General features: G+C 36.4%; 1 protein-coding gene across 1 annotated transcript in view; it reads right to left on the minus strand.

The window, feature by feature from the left end:
• Positions 1–992: 992 nt before the first annotated feature.
• LOC136872158 (zinc finger SWIM domain-containing protein 5) overlaps positions 993–12221 on the minus strand; it is a 182522-nt gene continuing 171293 nt past the window's right edge. The window contains exon 18 of the mRNA XM_068227349.1: positions 993–7268. Coding sequence (XP_068083450.1) covers positions 6738–7268 — 531 coding nt within the window. The 3' untranslated portion in view covers positions 993–6737. The remainder of the gene's footprint in view (positions 7269–12221) is intronic.

The following is a 12221-nucleotide window of genomic DNA, read 5'->3' on the forward strand; positions in this document are numbered from 1 at the left end:
CTGTCAATTTTAGTTGATATTCCTGATATGTATGGACTTTCATCCTCCACTTTGACATTCTTGCATGAATTTCTACTCTGTACTGTATGATGGAATTAAAAAAAAAAAAAGAGAGAGATGTCTGATTCTCCTCTTGAATGTTCTTGGTTTTTCTAAAAAACCAAGAAACACTTCAGATGATGCCAGAAAATATCTTCACATAGAGGAACCATGTCAGAACTTTAACTGCTGAAGGTCAATTTTGCTGACAATTTTCCTTATAAACTTTCATATGAATTCACAATGAAATGACAATATTATACAAAGAAAAACTATGTTTCTCAAACCATTGCAGCACATACCAAACAGTAATATATACGTATATATAGATATATACTATTACATAATTGACACACAGGATTCAGTTCAGATAATTTATATCTAGCATTATTTTCATATTCCAATATAATAGGAATAAACTAATGAACTACTGGAGTTCCAGAGACCAGGAAACACAAAAGCAAAAGATTACATTTGATGAGCCGTCCACTTTGTATTCATTTCAAATTGAAACGAAGGAGGTGAACTATTAGGAAGTAGTAATATTACTACTTTTAAAGGCATTGATGGTCTTAAATGGCCCGTCTGTGGAACTCCCTTAGTGTTGGTTATACTAAACAACCAATGATGTTGTAACCTCACATGTCATTTTTAACATGGAAATAAAATATTGTATTGCATTGTATGCTTCATATTGAGTATATAACACACATGTGGGGATAAGCACACTATTGGCGTAGTTTATGTATTATGGATTTATTTTTAGTAAGTTGATTTATTCTGCCAACTAGCTAGCAAACTATTTATTTCACTGCAGTTATTTTATTTTCATTACGAGATGTAGGCCAAAAAGTTAACAACAACAGCTGTGCAGTGATTATTTTTCTCTACTCATTTCTTGTAGGGTAAGGACTGGGCAGGATAAGGTGAAGTTAATACAATTATTATGCTATTCATATGATCGCTCACCACATCAGAAGTGAGTTGATGTAATTTAGATTAACAAAGTAAAAAAATTCATAAATCAATATTCATAAATTAACAACATATGTAACACAAAGACATAACTTAACAGTATAAATTTAAAAATGTAATTTAATGACAATGATTTCTTATGATCAGACATCATATTCATTGTTCAATTTTAATACAATGTGGTCACTGGCAAATTCAAAGGTGAGTTCTGTCAAAGTCATCAACTTATATCATAATGCAGAAGTATTTAACATGTCATTACTTAAAACATGAGTAAATGATGGAAATATAATTTCACACTTGTGATGAAGACATTCTGTTTTAATTAATTTAGCAACTTCATAATGAAAAGTAAACCATATTTTGTTTTAATTCCTTTCATGTTTGAGCTCATTATCAAAAGTAACAGCTTATTTTCATTTTACTTATACAGTATATAAAATGTTTTTTTTTCCTTCTTTGTAATATGAAACCATGACATATTTTATGCAATAATCTTCTTGTGTAGTGGTTTAAAAGAATGAAAAATAACAGACAGTTACAAGTAGGGACAGGTTAATGTCTATCATTCATAAAGCCAAGAAAATCTATTAAAATTTTAGACAAAGGTCATAACTTAAAGCCAACCCCATTTTGTAGGGGGTAGTGTACCTGCCTATTTCCCAGAGACCCCAGGTTGGATTCCTAGTCAGCCTAGGGATTTCAATTCTGGAGCGACGGCTGCTGCTGTTTTGCTACTATATACCAGAGACACAGCTTACCAAATCCATCATAAATAATGATAATATTTGTTAATTGTTTATACAAACATAATGTCGAATAATCGCTAGAGTCAGTGTTGATATTTTCTACCAATGAGCAAAGGTTTTTCTTATTTATTTCTGAACTAAACAGTATGTTTGCCACCAATTCCCCTTGCACTGAACAGAAGGCCATATGTCTCTGTTGCTGCAACTTCCATAATATTTCTCCTTCAAAGAAGGAATCCAGCTTTGATAGACATTCTTTTCCTTATAAACATTTTCAGCTTCATAGATTTTGTTTCAATGCATATTGTTAGGTCAAGAATATAGACAGTGTTACAATGTTTCTTCGTCACTACAATATCTACCAATTGATTTGCTCCTGTATAATTTAACACATTGGTGATGGGCCCTGAGAATTCTCCTAGTTTCTTGGCCAACCGTACGTGACGGGCTACGAGAATTCTCGTTTTTATAGACCTCGTGTTTCCTTGATCGCTGCTACAATCTGGTGGAGAAATTATAAGTTTTAAACACTGTAATCATGGAATAAATAGTATAAGGCAGATTTTGCTCCATCTTTTTTTTCTTTAAACCTTCATCTAGTTATCAAAATAATATCTGAAATGTTGAGCTATTTCTTGGAGCTTCAGGGCAGCTGTCGGCATGGCGCGGTGCATGCATTTGCTAACAGATATGGATATTTGTGATCAATTATGTGCAGACCAATTATCAGATGTACCTAGAGAGAGTGAATTAGATATTTCTAATTATGTAACTGATTCTTACAATGATTTTGGTCCTTCTATGTCACATCGTAGGCAACAATCTCGTGTTTTGGAATACCGGTGCAGCAGTGACACAAATATACACAAGTCAAGTATAGATAGCACTTGTAGTATGTAGTAGGTACAGATACAGTTTTGTAATATAGAAGTTTGAGGTCATTACCTAGAATACGTTTCATGTTACATTAGTTTCACTGGAGCAATGTAGTTTTGTTCTAGCAGGCTTGAACTATCCAGTCAACGGGGGTAGCAGCCTCCGTTCTGAACCGGTTACCAATGTCTTAAGACATGGACTTCTTCATAGGTGTCATCCATTATCTTTCGACAACTGCAGAAGTACATGCTTCACTTTATGATGTCTCTCGTTGATAAGCAATTAAATGAACGGGCATGATCAGAGTACATGACAGTTTCTTCTTTGCATATCTTCTGCAAGGGACGTTCCGTTCATTCCATTATCATTACCAGGAACTCCACAAAGCTTAGCATAACTTGTGTTCAGTTTCAATAGGGTTGTCTACTCTGATGATGTTAGGTGGGTATTATCTGATCTAAAGTTGTTAGTTAACATGAATTCTTTACATATGCCTTGCCAAGGCATCAGCATACCAGCCTTCAAATGATTTTACTTTCAATAGCCTGCATAACTGTTTACTATTTTAGCAGCAGCAGCAGCATTAGTAGTAGTAGTAGTAGTAGTAGTAGTAGTAGTAGTAGTAGTAGTAGTAGTAGTAGTAGTAGTAAGAGTAGCTCCCAGTTCCATTAGCCTAACAGAACATTTTTTAACTTTGTGGTCATAATTGAACATGTTCAGAAAGCAAGGGTCATCACTTTTAGAAATATGTTTGAGATAAACAGGTGCTGTAATGGCATACAGTTTATTAAACCACGTCCACCGCATCTTTCATGGAGCATATAACATGTTAGCAACTGTCTGGAAGACAAAGAATTTCTTTGACAGTGTGTAGAATTGTGACATCCAGACTTTCAAGGATATAAAGTGGAATCTTTGGTAGTGGTGCTGCCTACAGAGGGTAAATGAGGGAAGAAAAGAAATATTAATTATGTTCAATTTTTAATTCGGCTTTAAAACTAGTGACTTTGTTTAACTTCTCTAAATTTTGGTAGAAGGGCACAAACACATCTTTATTAAAAATAAAGAAATCTCTAAATGTGAAGCCTAAATATTTAATAATTTCGTTATATGATATAGATGATATAATGTCTCCTAATTCTAAGTGTAGGTTGGATTCTGACAGCTTGACATGTATTACAATCGCTGAACTTTTGCTGGGGTTTACTTTGAGATCAATCAATGACAAGAGATTTTTTCTTGCATCAATTATCTGAACAGCTAATCTGATGCTACTAGCAGATATAACTTGATCATCAGCGAATCCTGTAAGGCAGACAGCTTTAACATCATCACACAGAAAACAGCCATACTGACTAGCGAAACTTGGATCACAGATCTCACCATAAACATGGTCAGGCTGAATAATGTAGGTGACATTGGTCCACCTTTGAGGGCACAACATGAACAGTAATTTATCTAGTGCACAGACTGACAATTTCTATTTGTATATAGTTTTCTTTAGGTAGATAAGAGAATCAGATTTATAAGGCAAGATGAAACTCCTTGGGCAATAGGACAGTTCTCGATATGAGCGTGAGCAGTGTTATCAAAGGCAAGGGAAATATCAAGTGGCCACAACACAATCCCTGATCTTAGATTTAGCATTCTTCCAGCAGCCAGAAATTAATCAGGAATTTATACAGTATCGTGCTAAATTTTATATAGATATGCGCTTAATTTTTTTTTTTTCATATTTATTTGAGATTTCAATTCATGATCTAGGACTCTTTCAATTTCTAATTATGAAGTCAACTGTTATTGGATGCTGAGAAGATAGGTTATTGATATCTTTCTTTTGTAAATTAACATAGATAATATGTCTTAATTTTGAGGGTACATATCAAGCAATGAGCAGTGCTAGTACCATAAATCTGAAGCTCTTTTGCAGTTCTAAGGAGTCCAGCAGAAGAATCCAAGGACAGGCCTTCAATGGCTTTTTATTTATTTATTTATTTATTTATTTATTTATTTATTTATTTATTTATTTATTTATTTTTTATGCTTTTGGTAGACGTTTCAAAAAGTACTTTGTTAATCATTCTGAGTTAGATCTGTCCTGATAGATTCATTTGGAGAGCCAAATATGTTTTGGAAATTCTACTCCATTTCACCAAGAGCTATAGGACACTTTTGTGGATTGTTTGCATCCATGATGTTTCAAATTAGGACTTTTCTGTTATTGTAGTAATTGTACCGAGCCATTTTGTGTTCGTACCTCCTTTGCTTTCTTTTCTTTCTTACCTTTGAGGGTTAGACAAGCATTTTCATTCATACCAGATGATTCTTTGTGTCACTTCCTCGTATGGTAGTATTGTTTAGCTGGATGTTCTGGTCCAGGTAGCGTGTCGACTCAATCAATCAATCACTACTGATCTGCATTTAGGACAGTTGCCGAGGTGGCAGATTCCTTATTTGTTTTCCTAGGCTTTCCTTAAATGATTGCAAAAAAATTGGAAATTTATTGAAGATCTCCCTTAGTAAGTTATTCCAATCCCTAACTCCCCTTCCTATAAACAAATATTTGATGGGCTTCATGCAGAAAATTAGTAATTTTATACTCAAAATGATCAGGATCAAAATATGAAAGATTATTATAAATTTCCTGAAATTCTTTATGCCATTCTTTTATCTTTGAACTTCTGGGGTTATCTCTATCACATTACTGGGGGCTGCATGAATTTGGATCTTCTTGGAATTTTTCAAGCTTAATCTGTAAAATTACCACCATCAAACTTAGTATCAGTTAAGATAAAATATTTTTGTCTTCATCACAAATTTACTTTTGATTAAAAAACTTCAATTTCCATCATTAACTCATTTTCTCTGTTAAAGTATGTCATCTTCCTGCAAGCAAGGAAAGATCTTTTAGAGAATGGTATATGGACTGTGTGCATTTACACCAAGTTATAGATTGCAAAATACTTCATTCCTATTTTCATAGTCTATTTTAAAAAATAAATAATACATGACACATTAATATTCACTGGAAAAATATATGCTGCAGAAAAAAATGCAATGACAAAAACACACACATACGAACAGAAATGTCGGTACTTTCATGATAGTTATGAGGTTAGGACACTAATAGGCTATCTGACCGACAGAGGTAGTTTATGGAATCATGCATCTGATGATTTGCAATTTACAAAGTTTATATTACTTCAAAGTTATGAACTGCATACTATACTTTGTACTCGTTGCTATAGAGATAATATACGTAAATAGGAAGCATTTGGCCTGCCTTAGCAAACTGCTTGGAGACTGGAATCTAGGGTGTGTTCCAGTTTGCTTTTTTTTACAAGCACAGCATGGTTTGGTATAAATTTGTTGCCATATAAAAAAATGTCTTTCCATTTCATTCCTATTATATAAACAACAATCTTTGGTTGAAAACACAAGTATCACATACGAAAAACACAAAACACAAGATTAATATATGTACAAAATATTATCACTGTTCAATCAGTCCATTTTTCTTCTAATTCATTTACGCTTTTCTTTCAATATTTGGAAGTCCCATACTTACCTTCTGAAATATTTACGAATCCCTTTCGAGGACAAAATGAGATCTTGAGATTATACAATACTTACACATTCATTATAGATCACTTTATACATAATTCACAAAATACATACATCTTAGGGACTTGCTAATCATTGCAGAAATGCACGAATTCATTTTGTGTGATATAGGAACGTAATATAGTGAATTTCACTTTGGCAGACTCCTTTGCTAGCTACATATATATATAAATATGCTATACATTAGGTATAACAATTCAGCCTCATTTTCTTTATAATTTCTGCTAAATACAACAGAATGCATTCTATTGTGTAGTTTTACAGTAGCAGGTCACATGCAATTGAAACCATACATGCTGTAAATTTCTGCAATTGGGAAGTCCCTAAATTGAAGCATTACCTTCAGTGACAATTTAACAGTCATAATCTCTGTGATTCACACGATACAGCTGACCCAGAGCTGTTGTGATATTTATAATCACAACAGCCAAGCTACCCAAACTTAACACAAGGTCTTGTTAATTTTGCACATTATCAGCCAAACCTTTCTTTCACCAGGAACATTAGTTTTTTCTTGCCTTTATACGCAACTTTCATATTTTCCACAAGCTGTGTAAATTGTGCATGGCCATCATGAGCAAGAATGAAAGTGTCCCTTGCTTTGCCAAGAAAGTCTATGAAGTCTCCATAATGTCGAGGAGAAATATGCGTTAGCCGAGAATGTGTAGTATTTACATATGCAGCTACAGCAGCTTCCAAAAGTTGACGAAGAGGTGGTCGATCGTACGAGAGAGGTTTCACTCCACCTCCACATCCACCACGACTGCTACTCCGATGATGATGGTGGTGATGGTGATGCTTGCCTCCATCCGTGGTGTTTGCGGGAGGATGAGGGCAAGATATTCCAGGAGCAGTCATCGAACACCGCCGTAGGATGTCTGACAGCACTGTCGCACACTGAACATTCTTCACGAGCAGAGGAATCATGTTGGTCAACTCTGATTTGCCAAGAGAATGACTCAAGGCACATGCCCAATGAATGTCATTAATAGCTGGATGAGTGTCCTGGAAATATAATTGACAGTTTTAGTTCATAGCAGCCAATTCATCTGAACATTAACTTAAACGAGAAGAAAAAATGTTTATGTGTTGAACTACATTCATTCATTCATTCATTCATTCATTCATTCATTCATTCATTTATTTATTTATTAGATACAGCCTATGGAGGGCCATTTTACATTAATAAAATAACAAATTTAAGTAAGTATAATCAGATAACAATGGGTGTAAACAACAATATTAAGTATCAACAGTAAATGAATAACAATATCAATGGAACAACAATGGCAATGATAACTGGCAAGAGTCAGTTACAGAGTTAGGGGAGTATCGCTTTCCAGTAGCAATTTACAGCATCCTTCCTACAACAGTTCTACCCATGGCACATCAAATGATTCCTGTCTTTCAGCTTCGCCAACCAGGCTTGACTCCTGAAACTCACATTTCCACAATCATTATCTCAGTGGGTCTTTCAGCATGGTGGGTTGCTGCATCCAAAGGTCAACTATTAACCCTTTCCCGCCCACATTTTTGCTCTGTTTATCCCCGCTTGAAATTGAAGCAGAGCACATGGTTTCAGAAAAAGTTAAATAGAATAAAAACAATTGATCACAATGTATTCACATTTTCAATAGCATTAGAAGACATACCATCACATCCATTTCTTTATTTGTAGAGTCATAAGGTTGTTGGTTCAAACCTCCAACCCCACTATATTGGTGATACTCGACACAGAGGTAGGCTGCATTCGTCACATTCTCATGTTGTCTGAATCCCTCTAAAACAATGATCACGTGATTCCGGAAGTGAAATGATGCCCATTTATATCATTCCTCTGAGCAACTATCTTCCCATTCTGTATCTATTTTACCAGAATGTTCCTCTTCGAATGCTGCATTGATATATATATATATATATATATATATATATATATATATATATATATGCAATTGGCTATGTCACTGAATAGTTTGTCTCTTCCTAACATATGTAAATAATAATCTATTTCTCGTAATACTCTTTCCAAATTATGGACAAGTTCAACATCATGCATGTAATCATTCGGAGTAACCAAACATTTGTGTTATCTGAATTGCTGCAGCATCGCAATCGGGTCAGATTTCTCGATATCCATTTTCACTTATATCACTATTATCACTAAAATTATCTTTGTTGAAATGTTATTCATTCACTAAAAATTAACCTCCACCCCTATTCAACGATTCTGTGTCACTTTCTTCACCTGCATTCAGCTCAGCTTCAATATCCACAGTATTCAATCCTGTCACGTTTACGAATGAAACAGCTGACCCGTGCTCGTGAAAATTCAAGTCTGTTGCCTAGGCAACGTCAAGACAGATTATTGCTCTTCTTTTATTTCCTAAGCCTTGTAGATTGTACTGCAGGTTCATAAATGCCTTATAAACACTTCACTGCTGAAAAAATACAAAACTATTGCATAGAATAATGCAGATAATGCAGCTAGGCACTTTCGGGCGCTAAGGACCGGAAGGTAAAGTGAACAGACGGGTGCTTTCGGGTCCTATGGTGGGAACGAGTTTAATTGCCTAGGTGATAAATTCAAGCCCCAGCCCTGACCCAACGAAAACCCAGTACCTTTCATCACTTAATATCCTGGTCTCAACACAGTCAAAAGTATTTTGAGGCAAGCTTTTAACCTTATCTCGTCCTTCTCTTACACCAGATTTTCTTTTCAAACATTTTTACAGTAACATCCAGCCGACCACCAAACCTCAAGAAGATTCTCCTTTATCATTAAATATTTCAAACTCCACCTTCTTGTGCTATCTCCTTTGAATGTGCCTATAAGAATTGTGATCTGTATGCACCGGTATAATACGAGGGTAATTCCAAAAATAAGGTCTCCTATTTTTTTATAAATACAGAACTCTGTTCGTGTGGCTGATGGTCACAATATTGTAAAGAGTGTTTCCCACGCTTGCATATAAACACACGCACGCCACATTGAGGCACTCAGTCCCGGCTTGGCAGCCGTTGAGAATGGAGCTCCCGTTGGATGTTACTGCCAAGTACGAAGTCTCTTGCAAAGTATGAAGTGCGCGGAGTTATTTGGTTTTTGAACACAAAAGGTACTGAACCGATTGAAATTAATCGCCAATTGACGGAAGTGTATGGCGAGTCGTGCATGGATGTCAAAAATGTTCGTAAGTGGTGTAGAGAGTTTGCAGCCGGTCGGACTGAAATTCACGACGAACAAAGGAGCGGGAGACTATCAATTTCCATTGAGACAGCCGTGAAGGTTGAGCAAATCATGAGTGAAAATCAGCGGATCGCCCTGGATGATCTCTGCAATTTGGTTCCTGAGGTTTGCCGATACGCCACTCAGAGAATTTTAACGGAAAAGTTCAAATATCGGAAGGTGTGCGCAAGATGGGTGCCACGCATGCCGACTGAAGACCACATGCGTTAACGAGTTTATTTTTCCTGCACATTTCTTCAACGCAGCCGAACAGGACAACTTTTTGGACTCTACTGTCACGGGTGACGAAACCTGGGCGTTCCACTTTACACCTGAGACCAAGCAAGAATCATGCCAGAGGCGTCATCCCTCTTCGCCAAAGCTGTGGACATTGAAGCAAACAGTCTGCCGGTAAAGTAATGGCAACTGTGTTTTGGGATCGAAAAGGGGTATCACTGGTCGACTTTATGCCCGCTGGGACCACAATTAACACTGACAGGTACTGTGAGACCCTGGAAAAACTCAGGCAGGCAATTCAGAACCGGAGAAGAGGAATGTTGAGCAAGGGCGTAAACATTCTCCATGACAACGCTCGCCCGCACGTCGCCCGGCAAACCGTTGCTCTCCTGCAACAGTTTCAGTGGAACATCATCCACCCACCCTATAGTCTTGACTTGGCGCCCAGTGACTATCACTTGTTCCCTAAGTTGAAAGAACATTTGGCTGGAGAGCAATTCAGCACCGACGACGAGGTGAAAGATGAGGTTCACAACTTCCTGAACAGCATGGCGGCGAGCTGGTATGACATGGGCATACAAAAACTGTCACAGCATCTACAAAAATGCATCGACCAAAATGGTGATTATGTAGAAAAACAGCTAAATGTTCAAGCTGTAAAGTGATGTAAACCATTGTAGAAATAAACCGGTCTGTGTATTTATGAAAAAAATAGGAGACATTTTTGGGATTACCTTCGTATTTCTAGCAACACCATCAATAAGGTTATCACCACCATGACTGCACCTCAACAAACAGTATGTTTAGTGCCCAGTCACCTGACTTATACACTGGACTAATTGCTATCACCTTAACATTTTGACAAATATTTCCTTGCTTAATGGACATATTTCAGGTAAAATTTAAAATCTTAAAATTGGATGGATTTTTATATACAATAAAACTAATAAATGGAGATGTCTGGCTCCATGTCTAAATGGTTAGCATGCTGGCCTTTGGTCCCAGGGGTCCTGGGTTAGATTCCCGGCAGGGTCAGGAATTTTAACCATAATTGGTTAATTCCGCTGACACTGGGGTTGGGAGTATGTGTCGCCCTCATCATCATTTCATCCTCGTCACGACACGCAGGTCGCCTACGGGAGTCAAATCAAAAGACCTGCATCTGGCGAGCCAAACTTGTCCTCTGACACTCCCGGCACTAAAAGTCATACGCCATTTCATTTTTCAATGGAGATAAATGGCCACACACTCAGTTGTGCTGAGCATACAATACTGTACACTTGCTGCAAAGCATAGCAATTATTTCTCTAGCATATACGTAAAGGAGATGACAGATTGTAGTAATTTTAGAGTGAATGCAGTAATTATGGGCAATGATGGGAAATGAAGGCAGATACACTGACAATTCAGCCAAAGAGCGGGACAAAACTTTGAATATGATTATTTAAAGAAAATTAATATACGACATGCCTCACCCCCTGAAGTATAACGACCTAGTGGGAGCAGCTGTACCTTTTAACCACAACAGTGGGTCAGTGCCAATTTTAGCACCAACTACAGGAAGTGGATCGAGCAGTAATTCTGAATATCTATTACATGAGAACAACTTTCATCACAGTCTTATCCCCCTCCCTAATATATTGTACTAAGTCATAGCGAAATAAGAAATAATAGCATAACTTCATATATCGTATGAGGTCGTACCTGTGCTTTATGAGCACATACCTCTGCCATCTCTTGGTGAATTTTAGAGTGAACTACTGGCACTCTTAGCACAGAGTATTTACAAAAGATTGCTATGTATCTTAATGTTTGGTGATCTTTGGATAGTAGTTTAAATGCCTTTGAAAGTATGTGACGCACATATCGTAGCAAGGTCGCACTCAATACAGTATAAACAGAAATGGTGGCACGGTGAGCGGTGGTTTGTGTTACTGATGAGGAAATACCATACTTGCAGAATGAATGTGTTGATTTAAGAGGTTATACCGATGAAAGTGATAGCTACAGCAGTGGTGATAGTGATTTTGAAATAAAAATCAAAATATTTGAAGATGACTATTATATGAAGGAAGATAATGGACCTCCGCTGGCAAAAATCTCAATTAATTAGGCCTACACCAGTACAATGGTCTAATAATTTAGATTATATCACACCTGATCCCTTCACTGAAGAACCTTCACCTCCTTACTTGTAGGATCAAGTGTGTTGGACTAGTTTTCAGTATTTTCCAGGACTTTTTTGAACTTTTGAGAGACAATACAAACCAGAACGCAAAAATGAAGCAACAAAATAAAGAGGATCTAAAGTGGGAACCTAGAAGTATATAATTTGTATTATAGTGAAAAACTATTCCAAAGTAAAATATGCCCTTAGAAATAAAAACAAAACTATTATATTTGAACTATGAGTTAGGTCCCTCCAGTCGTTCAAATTGCCCACTACATATTTTCTAAATTATTTTAATCTGTCAGAAATAATCTGCCCAGTTTTGGTT

The sequence above is a fragment of the Anabrus simplex genome, chromosome 4 (genome assembly GCF_040414725.1).
Source record: "Anabrus simplex isolate iqAnaSimp1 chromosome 4, ASM4041472v1, whole genome shotgun sequence".
NCBI lineage: Eukaryota > Metazoa > Arthropoda > Insecta > Orthoptera > Tettigoniidae > Anabrus > Anabrus simplex.